This window comes from Neltuma alba, unplaced genomic scaffold (assembly GCF_004799145.2).
Source record: "Neltuma alba isolate B1F8T4 unplaced genomic scaffold, ASM479914v2 tig00003105_pilon, whole genome shotgun sequence".
In the NCBI taxonomy this organism is placed as follows: domain Eukaryota; kingdom Viridiplantae; phylum Streptophyta; class Magnoliopsida; order Fabales; family Fabaceae; genus Neltuma; species Neltuma alba.
In genome coordinates this window covers 1-15,307 of record NW_021633140.1, presented here as the reverse complement: position 1 = coordinate 15,307, position 15,307 = coordinate 1, and the positions used below count along the sequence as shown (strand labels likewise).

The window sequence follows — 15,307 nt, the reverse complement described above, 5'->3', positions numbered from 1 at the left end:
TAATTTTATACTCTCATGTCACATGCATTCATTACTTCTTTTAACGGGCAGGAGCTTTGTAATCTAACATCTTCCTAATATTTGCAATAAGATAATCATAGCAAAAGAAATTCATCATCCTGCTTAATTAAGCCCTTGTCGAATTAACCACAGAACTAAGATCAATGGCCCCATGTAGCTAGATGGTTTACATTATGTCTGTAATAAAGACAGCTCTCATGCAGAAGCAATCATTATCCATGTGAGGTTATCAGAGGAGGAGCTGTTAGGCCGGGCTGTTATTGTGACATGGGACGATGATAACAATAATAGAAAAGGAGATTTAAGTTTCAAATTCTAACAGCCATTGCTTTTCAATCTTCAACCTGGTGGCCATTTCATCTGTCTCCCACCTAATACATGCAAGTGCAGATGATACACAGATTGACCTGCTCATAATAAAAGAGAGAGAAGGAGGATGAATGGGATTGGCAGCAAAAATGGCTCATTAAGCAACTGAAACTAAACCCACACAGAAATGAGCTTACAGGCACTGGGACCGTTGTTGATGACCACACGAAATCCATCAACAATACCTTCCTTCTCAGCCACTATTTTTGCAGCATACAGAAGCTGACCTAGTATCTCCTCATGTCTAGGATCAGCCTGCAAAGATGCTACATATCCAATTAAAATCGCCACACACACATGCACACACACAGTAACACGCACATCTTTCGAGTTTATGGATCCCTGAATTTATGAACAATCAGTGAAGTTTAGAAAGCGGATTTTATATTAATCACACAGTTCGTCGCTGCTATGATGGTAATCATTTGAAATGCATACTAAATAACGATTGAAAATCTCACCAATTCCATGCTTATGAAGAAAAAATTGAAATCTATAGAAAACAACAAACAAGAATTGGAAAAACATATCAATCAAACAGGAAGAGAGTCACATATCCTACAAACCACGGTATATGAAGCCAACTTTCTGCCCCTTGAATCAAACAAAAGCAATTACCTTTCTTTTCTTTACTCTTACTACTTATCCTCTTGGACAGGAAGGAAACACGTAGTTTCTCTTTTGTTTCCTGTTACTTCCTTTCTCCAATCATTGCCTACAAATCTTCCTACAGCAGAAATTTGAGAAAACAGCAGCTAAACCTCATTTTACAAGATACACTGCCTATAGCGGTCACTACTTGGAAGGTTAACCCCCCCCCCCCCCCCAAAAAAAAAAAAAAAAACACAAAAGAGAAAAAAGCACAGCACAAACATATCATACAAAATTTTCTTCCACGTACAAAAAACAATATGCAAAGGGTGACTTATTACCTTCCCAAGCTGCGTCAGTCCATCTCTAAATTTTGGAATGACCAAAACATGAACTGGTGCCTGGGGATTAATGTCCCGAAATGCTAGGACCTTTTCATCTTCATACACAATGCTTGAAGGGATTTCCTTATGTATGATCTTGTCAAATCTGATAGATAAAAGGGTTACCAGATTGAACACCAGGAAAAGAAAGAACAAAAATAAAACAATCAGACAATTAAGCAATTATGTTACTATACTTGTTCTTTCATACAGGATACATGGCTGTCCTGATGTCTAAAATATTATCATTGATTTAATGAAAATACCCTTATGTACAAATTACGTTAAGATCAAGGAAGACATTGGTCATCCTTTATCCCAAAAGGCATTTCGAAGAATCATATCGTTTTTTTTTTTTTGGTTAATAAAGACTCGTATCATATTTACCAGAGCCTGAATGGCCATACCCAGCTACAATTCATTTCCGAGTGAAATCCTGTGAAAGATATTCAAAATCCTTTCAATACATTTTCCAAAACTCAGTCTAAAACATTCTTTCCGAGGGACAGAGAAGTTCAACAATGTTGATAATTTTGGCTGATTTCTACTATGAAATCACACGGAGATACTTTATATTTTATGTTTCATCACAGTAATTCACTTCTCTATGACAAGGAAAATGACTGAGCTATAAATGTTGAAACCCCAACATTTAAATATTTGCAAAACTTGCCAGCTCAATTATGATAAACTTGGGAAGTCCAAAATAAAATATTCCAGAGTGATAAGCAAGCAGTGTGTTAAAGACTGAGAGTCAGAATGGCTGTACATTGTTGGGGCTCCACTATCAGCATCGAGAGCAGCTGCTTTCGCTGCAGTCTCTTCATTATTTGTGGCACCAGTACTGAAAGGCAATCTGTACTATAGGTCAGTTGCTAAAGTTATTCAGAGACGAGACAAAAAACATTCTGAAACGGACAAAGTTAAGATACAACTTCTAGGTGCTTTCTATTAAGTTCTCCCACATAAATATAACTAGTATATATTCTTTTACATCTTCTCTCACATGATTGTCTTCCACAAAACTCCCTTGACATGTGATGTTATCTTTAGAAAACCTAATAATGAGTGCCAAAAGAAACCTTACCTAATCATAGTTCTTTTGAAATCCAGCATGCAGTATTTGGCACCAGAAACAGGTTCAGGTTGTCCACAATGTTTAAAAAAGAAGAAGAAGAAGAAGAAGTCTTGTATACTAAAAGGTAAAACTAAATATCATGCTTTTCACTAAAGATAACAATGGTAATAAACTCAAAAAACTACCAAGGTACACAATACTTGAAAATTTCCTACGGATATCAAATTTAATAAGCGGGCTCACTTGATTAGTCCAAGGTAAATAGATTGGTACATAAAATTGCACTCTATCTGAATCTATTATGTCTGCGCACCATTACAAGTACACTACTATCATCTTGATAATTGATGTATTTTAGCTACAACCACATTCCTCGGATTTATTTTCATAATTTCTCCCTAACAGGAATTTTATTCGTCTTGTCATGATAGCTTAGGCAATGAGCTGAGTCAAAGTGAATTTATACACCGAATACTCTGACTACAAAATGATTGGTACAATAACATCAGTTCTCTTTCGCTTTCTTTCTCCAAGAACACTCCCTGTATTTCCTTATTGTGTTCCTATCTTTAACCTCAATAATGCTAGAACTTTTGAATGCTTTCCTCATTAAATTATGATGCAGTAGCTAGCACCTTGGTAAGAATTGTCACTTGCATTCTTAAAGAACAAATGATATGCAAAATTAAAACATAATCTTTTTAATAGTACGACGATATTTTTAAATCTTTACTAAAGTCAAAACCCTTCGTTCCCGTTACACTTCGGAGATTAGATTTCTTCCAGAAAAGAAAAATGATTTTTTTAACTCTTTGACTACTACTAATGCAAGTTATCGATCCTCTTAACTGTCATTTTTCTCCATAATAACCTATTTGAAACCTGAATTTCGCAGAACCTTCTATTGTAATCTGCTTCATTCCATCCATCATTCATCTATCTCTCTGCAATTTCCCTCATTTTGCCAGCTTCGCAATCCGTAAAAACTTAAAACAGCAAAACGCTAATTATACGGAGCTAACGATTTATTTCTAGCGCAAAATATGCAAACGAAGCTAAGTAGAGAAGGAAGAGATGAAAGTAACACCTGCGAGATTGGATAGGAAGAATAAACTTGGAGAAATTGTGGTTTGCCGCTTTCACGAAAGGCACGAAAAGTCTTGGTGATATCAATGCCGAGGAGTTCCTGACAAGTATGCGAAGCCAGACTCAATATCACATAAACAATCCGGCAATGAAGAATTTGTATTGTACCTAATCAGTGAGAAAGGAATTGTCGCAGCCATAGCTCCCAATGAAGCAGAGCTGATATCACCTCATTTTTTTGGGAAAATTTCTAGCGAGGGAAATATATTGAGGACTTACCTACTGCGGACGGGTACTTCCAGAGAATGTAAAATCTCTCATCTGCACCGTTGAAGTTGGTGGGCCATGTCACTGTCGTGATTAACATATCTTGTGGTTCTAAAATTGCATTTCGTTTTCCGATTTGCTCGTTAAAAAAACATAAAGAAAAGAAGATTCTCCAACAGAACAGGAAAAAATGGCGAATTTTGTTCTTCAGGTTCCAAGTCGGTTGAGGAACTTCCCAGTCTTTTCTTCGTCCAACGGTACTTGCTATGATCTCTTATTTCTATCAATGAGAAATAGTTTCTCCTTCTTTTTCCTATTAATCTGTAATTATTAAATTATAATATTCCTCAGTTAATTGATAACTATTATTTGGTTTATATGGATTAGGGGCTTCTCCTACTGCTTCTGGAACGGGAAGTGTTGGTGCTGCAGGACCAGTGATTCTGGAGCTTCCTCTAGAGAAGATAAGGAGGCCATTAATGAGGACAAGGGCAAATGATCCTGACAAAGTGAAAGAACTTATGGATAGTATTAGCGAAATTGGACTTCAAGTTCCTGTAAGCACTTGTTTCCCCTGTTAAATTTTCTTCTATTTCTTGTTCCCTTTGGGGCTTTGTGTAATTGGGTTTTCTCTGTTTGGTTTCTGGGAAAATGCTTTGAGGGAAGTTCATAGAGGGAATTCTGATGGATGGTTTGTTTGAGCAAGGATTGTCACTGCAAGTTGGTCTCTAGCAATATACAAAGAGGGAACTTTGTTGAGTTTATTGTTGGTGCAACGATTTTCACTGCAAGTTGCTAAACTCATCACTATTATTTGTTTGAATTCTCACCGAGGAACCGCTTTTGTTAGACAACTTCTGTGGTAAAGATGATTTGCTTTCGGTTTTCCCACTGGTTGGTTTCTCGGAAAATGATTTTTGTGGGAATACTGCGTGAATTATGACGGGTTTCTTGTTGAAGCAAGCGTTTCCGCTGCAAGTTAATCTCCAGCGTTAGAGAGTTCGTTTCTATGATTTATTCTGAGTTTAATATGTTTTGCACCGCCAGGTGAAAATAAGATTATCAGCTTTAGGTTTCCCCTTAAGTTGGTTTCTAAGAAAAAAATTACCGAGGGGTTAAGATGAATTATGCTGAATTTGTTGGAGCGAGAATTTTTAGTGCAAGTTGATCTCCAACAAGTTTACGGTTGGTATGGAATCTTTAAAATTTATAAGAAAAATCTACTCACTTTTTTACACTAAGCAGCAATATACTTCAAGCTTTCTAATGAGCATAGAGTGAAGCTTTTTCTGGCAAAGTTGTTCCCTGAAAACTTCAAGCTTTGCTTCCAATGGCAAACATCTTTCGTATGTTGTTTTTTCATAAAGAAATATGAATTACTCAGGTGTGGAATTTCTATTAACTATAAGAACTTGATGTCATTGGGTATTTCCCAAATGAAAGTCCGTGTTTTGTTGCATTGTTAAGTGTGGTTTGATGCAACTTGGTATGTATAATCGTATCATCCTCCTAAGTCATATTCAGTGCATGCCTTTTTTATTCCAATCACTTGTAAGGGATATAAGATGTGTAACTAATTATAGGAAATGTTTAGTTTAGCTGCAAGCTGGATTTTTGTGTTCATGTAACACTAGTGTTTCCTCTTGTTTGGGCTAAATGTAATTTTGATTCATCAAAATATCACGGACAGAGCTACTAAGTTATCTGACTTTTATTGATCCAGATTGATGTTCTCGAGGTTGATGGAGTCTATTATGGTATGTACAAAATCTTGTAATTTATGAACTTCCCTTGCATGGTATAAAGTATCACCATTTAGCCATTTTTTATTGTGATATTCAACAGTAACAGAACCCACACATTAGAACACAATCACAAGTTCAACCATTTACTGTGCATCATAGCTTCAACACATGTTCATTCGCAAACCAATCCAGTTGCTCTCGTCTCTGAAGAGTGTGTAGATTTACTATTATTCTTCTTAAACGGACAAAATTGATGGTTAAAACTACTATATACTATAGCTCAAGAGTAAATCACGATTAGTTTAGGTATATGAGAAAGGAGTTATGTCAGAAATCAGGAAATTGAGAGAATGTTGAAAGATCTTGCGTGGTGGTCTCAGTCAAAGATTGATATATACTTCTGTTTGATTTGCAGGCTTCTCTGGCTGCCACCGCTTTGAGGCTCACCAGCGCCTCGGGCTTCCGACCATCCGGTGCAAAGTTCGCCGCGGTACAAAGGAGACTCTAAGGTTTGTCATTTTGTTTTAGTGAACTCTAAACAAAAGCTTGGTGAGGTAAATTTGCCATCTCTGCTGATAAAGGATTTGGTTTATCATCATGCAGGCATCATTTGCGCTAGCATCATATGGTCATGAAAATATATTTAGGCATGTCACAAGTATATCTTAGCAGAATCCTTCTATAAGGGAGTTCAGTTCTCAATCTGTCAAGAATTTCTTAGCTGCTTCCTGTGGTTCCCATCCATTACTTGACAGTCTTCTGTGTGTTGTTGACCATGGAATATGAGTCAATGGAATCTGACTATAATATATGAAGATGCCAATGTTTCATGCCCAGAAGAGTAGAGGAGACAGACCTGAAAGCTCAGAAAGAAGGAAAGGATAGTGCACTCTTTGACAGTGATCTATGAAAGATTCATTTATATCTTCTGTATAAATTTTTAGCTATGGCTTTATGTTTATATCTGGTGAAGTGTAATAATCTCCATATTTGGTCTTAATTATAAGAGTTAGTTGACTAATTTGAGGAGATTAAGAAAATAAATTAAGTTAGTTATCTGTAATAAATATATGTTGTCTTTCTTAAAATATCCTTGCTAATCAAGTATATTAGTTAGAACTACTATTATTAGAAAGATTTTCTTGTGAAAAAATGCATAACTATGAGAAACAAAACAGATTAGGATCAAAATAAAAGTCAAACGAGGTTTTATATTAAAGACCGGAAGTAGTATATACAGTAGGGCACCTAACTACGGGAAAAAAAAAAGTTTGGAGGAGAAAGAAAATGTTTAAATTCTTGATGAAAATTAAAAAAAATGGAAATAAATTTTAACGTGATAGTTATGAAATGTTACGTAACTCATTTTGAAAGAATAAAGGTCTCGTTGCCAAACTCTCTAATTTTCCTGCTTAATTAAAGCTTTTAAATTATTTGTAACTGTTATTCCTTTTTTCAAATAATAAAGAAGAATACATTTCAATTTCAAATTTATGATAAAAGTTCGGGTGTATTCTCCATGGTGTGTCATTTTCTTTATTATTTGTTACACCGTGTTATTTGCCACAATGCCAATAAAAATTTTCAATTTTTAGTTCACTCACGGCATCAATAATTTATTTTTGTAAAATAAAGTAACACACAATTATTCATCTATATATATTGATTGATACATAATGTAAAATTTATCAGGAGTAACATAATTAAAAATTATAAAAAGTACCACAAATATATAATTTACATTGAAAGATTAAATTACAAGTTTAATTCAATTTTAATTAAAGTGAAAAAATATAAAAGTTTATACGAGTTTATAAAATGATAAAATAATACCAAATTCAGACTGCAATTTAATTATGGATTATTATTTTTAGACTTTTTGCCCTTTTCTTCCTTTCGTCTGGGTAAGTAAATCAACACAAAGTCAGGCCCAAAAAAAAAAAAGAAAAAAACAACAACAACAACAAAAAGTACAGAAGCCGGCGAACTGAAACGCAACGAAACCGAGCAGAACCCTGGTTTCGGGGTTTAAGCCTGAAGGAGCCTCTTCTCCGATCAGTGTTTCTTCACCACCGCAATGGAGGGAGTGTCCTACGCTCGCATGCCCAGAGTCAAAATTAGAGAGCTCAAGGATGACTATGTCAAGTTTGAGCTCCGAGACACCGACGCTAGCATCGCCAACGCCCTCCGCCGCGTCATGATTGCCGAGGTGCCCACAGTCGCCATTGACCTAGTTGAGATCGAGGTCAACTCCTCGGTCCTCAACGACGAGTTCATCGCCCACCGCCTTGGTCTTATCCCCCTCACCAGTGACCGTGCCATGGCTATGCGCTTCTCGCGTGACTGCGATGCCTGCGACGGTGACGGCCAGTGTGAATTCTGCTCCGTCGAGTTCCACCTCAGGGTCAAGTGCATGACCGACGAAACCCTAGATGTCACCAGCAAGGACCTCTATAGCTCCGACCACACTGTGGTTCCTGTAGATTTCAGTGACCCTGCTGGTATGGAGGCTTCTGAGAACAGGTAATTCTCCAATGTGATTTCTTTCTTAATGGGAGGGAAAGCGAAAAAGAAAAATAATGCTCTTGACTTTCAAATCCGAAAACGGGGAATATAAATTAGTTTTTTTTATATATTTTCCTGTTTATCTAAGTTATGTCATTTTCAGAACTTAATTCATACTTGACCTGGCGAGCGTTTGTTTGTATGTTCAATGGACTTTTTCCGCTTAATGACATGCTCGAGTTGTATTTAGGGGGATTATAATTGTGAAGTTGCGTCGAGGGCAGGAACTGAGGCTGAGAGCAATAGCTAGGAAAGGAATTGGCAAAGATCATGCGAAATGGTCACCAGCCGCCACTGTAACTTTCATGTACGAGCCAGAAATTCATATAAATGAAGATCTCATGGAGACATTGACGCTTGATGAGAAAAGAGAATGGGTTGATAGTTGTCCTACCCGTGTGTTTGATATTGATCCTGTAACGCAACAGGTTGGTTTCTATTTGCTTATGCTAGTTATGCACTTTATACACTTTTCAGTGATTTCGTCACCGGTGCTAGTTCCTTCCATTTGGCCTTCCACTTATACTCTAGAATTTTGTGGGTGTGAACATTTAACCCTCCCTAGATTCTAGGTTTGGTGCTGAAATGATGGTTTGGTGCACTGTAGTTCTGTATTTCACTATTTCTCTTTGGATCTAACCTTGCATGGACATGTTGCACTGCACTGTTCATGACTATAAGTTTATGATCATACTATGTGATCTGTAACCTTCTCCTCTTCCTGTTTGGCTTTCTGGGTTACAGTAGACAAGAAAGTACAATTGAGGGTACCTCTTGATGTCCTTTTTCTGGCTCTTCTTTGGTTTTTGTTTTTTTATGATGTGTAGTCCTTGTAGTTTGTAAAGATTGCTGGCAGTTGGTTTTCAAGTTTGGGTTTCAGTTGCTTTATGGCAGTGATCCTTAGTTTAAGCTCACAGAAACATAAAGACGGCACATGCCACAATAAAGATACACCTGGTTTCCAGAGTTTGGTGAATCTCTGAAGATATTTGTTTTGGTAACAACCTGCAGTTACTTCGGTTGGATCCAAATTGCTGAGGTGGTTATGGTTGCCAGAAATGTGATTAAATGTGGAGAAACATGGCTGATGCAGATTCCAATCATAGGCATGATGCAGTAGTGTGAAATTTTTCTTCTTTAAGATAGAGCTAACGATTTCATGAGTTTTAGGCTCTACAGAAGTGTCAAATGTTATAATTTGAGGAAGTTGTATGGCGATTCATGAAACAGCCTCTGATATTTGTTAAAATTGATATTATCCTGAGCTGAGGCGCATTTTCTTGAGAAGATACTCTTACTCAGTTCTTTCTTGCTGAATCAAATCTGAGTTTCGGAAATTGATATATCTGATTTGAAAGCTCAAAAGCTTCTGAAATTGGTGTATTCAGAGAAGACAACCCAAGTCTTTTCAATAGGCACTATCTATGACTTGTGTTTATATATTTGAGTTACTCCGCATCATCTACCTTTTATAGGTGAGATCTACATGAGAACCTCTGATTGTCCCTAGTCAATTTAATGAATTTATCATAGCTAACTTGTTACCATCTACCAGGTTATGGTGGCTGATCCTGAGGCATATACTTACGATGATGAGGTGATCAAGAAAGCTGAAGCTATGGGCAAGCCTGGGCTTGTGGAAATCAATGCAAGGCAAGATTCCTTCATATTCGCTGTGGAATCTACGGGTGCAATCAAAGCTTCTCAGTTGTTATTGAATGCCATTGACGTTCTTAGGCAGAAGCTAGATGCAGTCAGGCTCTCAGACGACAATGTGGAAACTCTTGAACAGTTTGGTGAATTAAGTGCACATTTGTGAGGAGGTTGATCGGGAACAAAGGGACATAGATAGGAACAAATTAATGGTCAAAGTCAATCGTAACTAGATATATAAACATGTTATTGAATATGTTAATGCCTGTTTTATGATCGGTCTGATTAACTGATGTCTCGTGGATCGTCCTGCCCAAGAATTTCTGTTTGTTGATATTGTTCGGCCTAGAACTTGTTTATTGGACCATGTATTGAAGTGAATAGCTGCAGCTTGTGCTGCCTTCCCTGAAATGCTAATTATCTTTCGAAGACAAAGTTACCGCTTTCACGTCTGAATCACTGGTTCTGTTTGAAAGATTGTGGCTGGCATATGGCGCGCCATAATTTTTCTTCTGGCCGGCGCCCTATTGAAATGAAATATCTTGTTCTTATGAGAAACGGGTGAGATTAGTATATATTACTAATATAATATTTCAAAATTCGACCTCAACTGGATTTTTCCGTTAGTTGTCTCATTTGCCAGAGTTGGGACAATGTTATAAATACGTGGAAATATGGGTATACGTTTTCTTTAGTTGTACAATATTTCATTATTAATATATATGCGTATGTATTGTTTAATTACGTAGTAACCAAATATAAGGTGCATTAAAACACAATGAATTTAAATTCTATTAAATCCAACTAAAAATTATTTGTTGAATCAAGCGAATAATATTTAAAAATGAAATAACACCTTATTCCATATAAAGTTTGTATTTACTTGTGAAAAAAAAAACGAGAAATATGTACTGTATTTTATTTCTTCCAAATTGTACGTCGACACATTTCAGAGGAAAATATTGAAGGTGAAAGAACTCGCATGGTAACAACAACCTAGTTTCAAACAACGAAACAACCCAGTTTCTCTGTCGCGTGGATGGACTAACAACAATTTTACATTCATTTCAAACCATTTATCTGATTAGAAAGCTACAAATCACTGTACTAATTAATTATGTTCTTAGAAGTAAATATGTTTTTCATAATAATAACATTTATAATTGGACCTTTGACCCATTGGTCGACGCCGCTGACTATGTAGAGATCTTAGTACCCCGTTCTTTGGTAGGACCACTATTACAAAGCAATACTGATGATATAGACATAAACTTGTATTGAACTACTCAGGCTACAAGAGGAATCGAAAGCGAAGTGCAATATACATTTTGCCAAAATTTGAGGGGAACCTGGAAATTAGCTAAGCTAGGGTGATGAATACCTGATCACTAGCAGCAGCTCTAATAACTTACTAGCTCTTTTTCTGTTGAGCGTTTTCCTCATCTTCCCTACTTGTATGCTAGAGGACCAGATCTAGATACAGCAAACCTCGGTAGGGGACTTGGTCCTGTGCTGCCAGAAGTTGAGCCTTCCACAAATTTCGCTCGATTTCGGCTTGAACTGTAATCCAGAGGACCTGAACGACGAACATTCCTGTGCTTGTTATCCACGCTCTTTGAGCCACCACTATCAGCTTCATAAAAGTGGTGCTCATGACTGTGTGATGAAGATCCTTTGAAATAACCTGAATCATTGCTACCATACTGGGCGTGGAGTCCCCACGAGGCTGCCGTATTACAGGAGACGCATGCGCTAGCAATATTGCAGGTGAGTGCCGTGGTGAAGAGCTCAATATTGCCAATGGAGCGGATGGAGTATCTGCATAGTATTGGCTGTATAAAGATCGGAGAATGGCATAGGGGACATGGGCTTCAAGTGAACTTCGCGGAAGGTATGGTGAGATTTCACAAAGTTGGTCAAGGAATATAAGCTGTGCTACCAGATGAGATCTGATAAAATAAATAAATAAAAAACTCAGCATGAACCATGAAACAGTAAATGTTTCAGATAAACAGAGCACTTGTACCAAAGAAAGTCAACTGCAATCTATTGCAGCCATGCGTGCCTGTACATTCAAACGGACATATATTTGGTTCAACCACATGTTTTCTAATAGTCTGTATATATACTTACCTATTTGTTTCACTCCAAGAATCTAGAATAATCTCTGCAGAGCATTTCACAAATAACTGCATTGTGGACTTAATGCTTGCTTCAGCCGACATGTGGCTTGAATACTCAGGATCCATTGCCTCACTAGCATGTCCATTAGATAAAGACTGTCTCTGCTGATATTCACGTTCCAATCTAACAAATTCACTTCCTGCAAACACTGCAGAAATGCACCTGCCCAATATTCACTAAATTGGTAAGGAGAGTGAGACAGGACAAATGAGACAATGAGATAAATGACAATCAAATCCTCTAAAAATTTTACCACATACTGATTCTCATTTCAGTTTCTAAAAGTTCAATCAACAAAATGAAACACTAAGACACTCTCAGTCCAAGCTGATAAAATTAACCAATGGCCTTCGAATAGATAATAAGCATGCAAATACAAAATACAAATCATCATAGAAGCTTTAAACTCTACTCTTTTTACATTATAGCTATGAAAAATTATAATTCATTAGACCTGTGATACAATGCTAACCTTGCCAAGCAATGGATGTTGTTACTAAAACCCTCTGTGTCCACGTTGAATGCAGTAGTGGTCCAAATATTAGATGTCATGAATGTGGCAAATAAGTAGGGTAACAAGCTCCAGGAGCCATCATTCGCACCACCAACTTCTTCTAAAATTGATCTTACCCACTGTGAATCATGATCACTTACCACACCTTGAGTATTTGCCACTCTTCTCATTCTCCTGATCTCCCCCTTTTCAGGTATTTCATCAGGTAGATGCTTAACGATCCCAGCTAGAAGTGAATGTATCAGAGGAGCCCCTTCTTCAAGTATGGCACCAGCAGCCTCGGCTAGCAACCGATCAAATGCCAGAGCTAGGCCAGCCTGAATACAAAAACTAACTACAGTTTCCAGATCAACTATTTGTTTTATAGAAGCTTCTCTTTCAAATCTATCCCCAGAAAGGAGGCTGGCTGCAACTGTTTCCAATACGTCGCGATTTGATCTTAATGATGTATCAATGCAATTTAAAAGTGCAGCAGTGTGTTCTTTCAGCATTCTGTCCAGCCTGTCAACTCCATAGCCACCAAATATACGTACAAAAGACTGCAATTCCCTGAGATCTGTAACTGAGTCTGCAAAATATCCACCAACAGGCCTTGTACTCTTAAAGCATTTATGAATTGGTACAAACAATATCCCAGCACCTGACACATCTTTGATTATGTTATCTATATACCAATTGCACACAGACTCTGTAGCCAATCCAGTATGTTGCTCTGCCGGCTTGTCAAACAAATGTAGCGAAGAAACAGGTCCACAAAAGGCTTCTGAAAGTAAAACTTCCCGAATGCCCTGGGTAAGATCCATGCTGATGTGTTGCTCTGCAAGGTGCACAATGCTAACATGTCTTCGAATCAGGGACTCCAGAACAGAAGGCCGTTGAAGGTCATTATCAGTTTTCAATACTCCAAGCAATCTTCTCCTGAAGTTCCCAAGGATACATTCTCTCATGTACTGCATGAATAGCTAAGCGTTAAAATAATAATACAAGGATCTATAGATTTACTAGTTCTAAACGTGTATTATGTAGGAATGGAAGTGGATGGATGCTAAACTTGTATTAATAATTCATTACATTAACATTTAGTCAATATTTGACCATAATATCAAGCTAAATACAATATAATTTATACTTCTTATAATAACACTCTCCAAAAGTCCTCAATTGCTCAAAACTAGCACTGATCAATAATTGCTTTCCACCAAGACAGACTCTAGACTGTTTGCCTCAGCAACATTCTAAACTAAACCACAGAAAGTGATGGAGAAGAAGAAGATGCATTCCTAACCTCTCTTAGAACAAAGACGTGGTTCAATACACAAATAGGTTCCATGTCATTTAAAACAGAGCATAAGTTAGTCAGCCTCTGCATTGCAGCTTCTAACCTGTTATCAAAGAAAAAGGAGAAAAAAGGCACTAGTTAGTTCCAGAAAATTTTGATTGTGTGGCTTGGCACACATGTACGGAGGAGATAACAAGAACATACATTTTGATAGAACTGTTGTTTTCAGGAAAGCTCTCGTGGCCAGGTAAAGCAAAACCAGCTGCTCCTTTAGGAGATTTATATGAAGGAATAGAAACTCTAGATGCATAATTCAGATAAGAAGCTGCTTGCTCAGGAAGAAGCTGATCCAGATATAACAGTAAGTTTTTAGTTTTGTGCTGTGGGACTAACTTGTTAAAGTAATCATAACTTTTACCTGATTCTCCAGTGCCCCAAATCCTCCCTCGGAGTCCAAAATGTTTATTAATCCTTCCAATCCTCCCATGATGGATTCAATCAAGGACTCAACATAAAGCACAGCATCCCTACCAATTTTTGTTACCTGATCGAACAAAATAAATTAAGTAACGACCCATATTGGAAACACTTCCAATCATCATGCATGCAGCTTTTTGTTTTGACGAATCAGAGGATGGCAAAGGAATGATTTCAGGACATAATGATTAATTTGAACTTGAGAATCCATTTCATAAAAAGTCAGTGCCATTCTTTATATTGTGGAACTCTGATGAGTGAAATTGGAAACAACAGAATTCAAAGTAGCTTAATATAGAAGAACTTAGAGTCTACTCACTATAAATGAAGATAAAGAAATATCTCTCAGGGCCTAAAAGTTGCATGAAGCCAGTCAAAAATGTTAAACATCTCCTTCAGCAGATCCAAAAGTATAATGAACCCTTAACCTTTCATGTAACATCAGCATTTCATGGAAGGAAAATTATAAAAGCATTATCCATTTCGTTAAATAAATGGAAAAATGCCATAGAATTTGAATATCTGGACCATCACATCTTGATTTCACTAAAATTGAGCATTGAAACGAGGCTATAGTGTGATATACAGTGATTCGTTTCAGACTCATGATCGAAACTTGATAAGTTAATAGTCCAACTGCAGGGGAGGAACTGGTTATATGCTTCTACCTCTTCTGGAACAATGGGAGAAGCACACTCTGGGAAACTGCTAGCAATCCCAAGCCACGCGCAGCAATGCTGAGGTCGTCCTTCTGGACCAAACATGGTTTCCGAAATACCTAATTTAAGAATATAGCTCATGCAATTAGTAAGTCAAGTTGGAATTTTAGGATGAAAGGAAAATGTGAGTCCATATCTAAACCAAAGGTTTAATGCTACGGTAGAAAACTAGTCCCTGTTTTCTTCTTTTTTGTTTGTTTGTGGGGAGGGAGGGGGGGCACTCACAGCTGTGAGATGTTGGTGATAGAAATACAGCTTCCTAAGACTACCATGCTTTGAGAGAAGTGATTCCAGTTCATCTACACATCTGCATCAAAAGAAAACTGCAGTATTACCATGTCTTAATTTACTTTCCTTTTACATAGTTTTCAACAGA

General features: G+C 37.2%; 3 protein-coding genes and 1 pseudogene across 4 annotated transcripts; 2 read left to right on the top strand and 2 right to left on the bottom strand.

Annotated features, from left to right (window-relative positions):
• Positions 1–127: 127 nt before the first annotated feature.
• Positions 128–3,783, bottom strand: LOC114740308 (14 kDa zinc-binding protein-like). The gene is made up of 6 exons (XM_028928426.1): positions 3,697–3,783; positions 3,530–3,628; positions 2,134–2,220; positions 1,323–1,470; positions 528–645; positions 128–428 (listed from the first exon to the last, which is right to left on the bottom strand). Exons 1-6 carry the CDS (start codon positions 3,726–3,728, stop codon positions 361–363), a joined length of 552 nt encoding a protein of 183 aa, XP_028784259.1. The 5' UTR covers positions 3,729–3,783; the 3' UTR covers positions 128–360.
• A 92-nt stretch (positions 3,784–3,875) lies between these two features.
• On the top strand, positions 3,876–6,244 carry LOC114740309 (sulfiredoxin, chloroplastic/mitochondrial-like). Of its 2 annotated transcripts, XM_028928427.1 has the most exons (5): positions 3,926–4,052; positions 4,183–4,352; positions 5,519–5,552; positions 5,956–6,049; positions 6,144–6,244. In XM_028928427.1, the coding sequence occupies exons 1-5, from the start codon at positions 3,986–3,988 to the stop codon at positions 6,157–6,159; spliced, it is 381 nt and encodes a 126-aa protein (XP_028784260.1). In that variant the 5' UTR covers positions 3,926–3,985; the 3' UTR covers positions 6,160–6,244. The 2 variants fall into 2 exon arrangements, with proteins under 2 accessions (XP_028784261.1, XP_028784260.1); XM_028928428.1 differs by lacking the exon at positions 5,519–5,552 and having other exon boundaries at positions 3,876–4,052.
• Positions 6,245–7,600: 1,356 nt separating this feature from the next.
• LOC114740304 (DNA-directed RNA polymerases II, IV and V subunit 3-like) lies at positions 7,601–10,214 on the top strand. Its single transcript, XM_028928422.1, has 3 exons — positions 7,601–8,063; positions 8,296–8,533; positions 9,661–10,214. Exons 1-3 carry the CDS (start codon positions 7,618–7,620, stop codon positions 9,922–9,924), a joined length of 948 nt encoding a protein of 315 aa, XP_028784255.1. The 5' UTR covers positions 7,601–7,617; the 3' UTR covers positions 9,925–10,214.
• Positions 10,215–10,798: 584 nt separating this feature from the next.
• LOC114740303 (protein NAP1-like) lies at positions 10,799–14,976 on the bottom strand (annotated as a pseudogene).
• Between the last annotated feature and the right edge of the window lie 331 nt (positions 14,977–15,307).

What these genes read in the sequence shown, in the direction of transcription:
- LOC114740308 (XM_028928426.1), bottom strand. Translation starts at nt 3,728, where the DNA reads ATGGCTGCGACAATTCCTTTCTCACTGATTAG. An exon ending in GACTGACGCAGCTTGGGAAG is followed by an intron (nt 646 to 1,322) that starts GTAATAAGTCAC and finishes GCATCTTTGCAG; the next exon opens with GCTGATCCTAGACATGAGGA. An exon ending in CAACAACGGTCCCAGTGCCT is followed by an intron (nt 429 to 527) that starts GTAAGCTCATTT and finishes TATTATGAGCAG; the next exon opens with GTCAATCTGTGTATCATCTG.
- LOC114740304 (XM_028928422.1), top strand. Translation starts at nt 7,618, where the DNA reads ATGGAGGGAGTGTCCTACGCTCGCATGCCCAGAGTCAAAATTAGAGAG. An exon ending in ATGGAGGCTTCTGAGAACAG is followed by an intron (nt 8,064 to 8,295) that starts GTAATTCTCCAA and finishes AGTTGTATTTAG; the next exon opens with GGGGATTATAATTGTGAAGT. An exon ending in TTGATCCTGTAACGCAACAG is followed by an intron (nt 8,534 to 9,660) that starts GTTGGTTTCTAT and finishes ACCATCTACCAG; the next exon opens with GTTATGGTGGCTGATCCTGA.
- LOC114740309 (XM_028928427.1), top strand. Translation starts at nt 3,986, where the DNA reads ATGGCGAATTTTGTTCTTCAGGTTCCAAGTCGGTTGAGGAACTTCCCA. An exon ending in AGTCTTTTCTTCGTCCAACG is followed by an intron (nt 4,053 to 4,182) that starts GTACTTGCTATG and finishes TATATGGATTAG; the next exon opens with GGGCTTCTCCTACTGCTTCT. An exon ending in AAATTGGACTTCAAGTTCCT is followed by an intron (nt 4,353 to 5,518) that starts GTAAGCACTTGT and finishes TTATTGATCCAG; the next exon opens with ATTGATGTTCTCGAGGTTGA.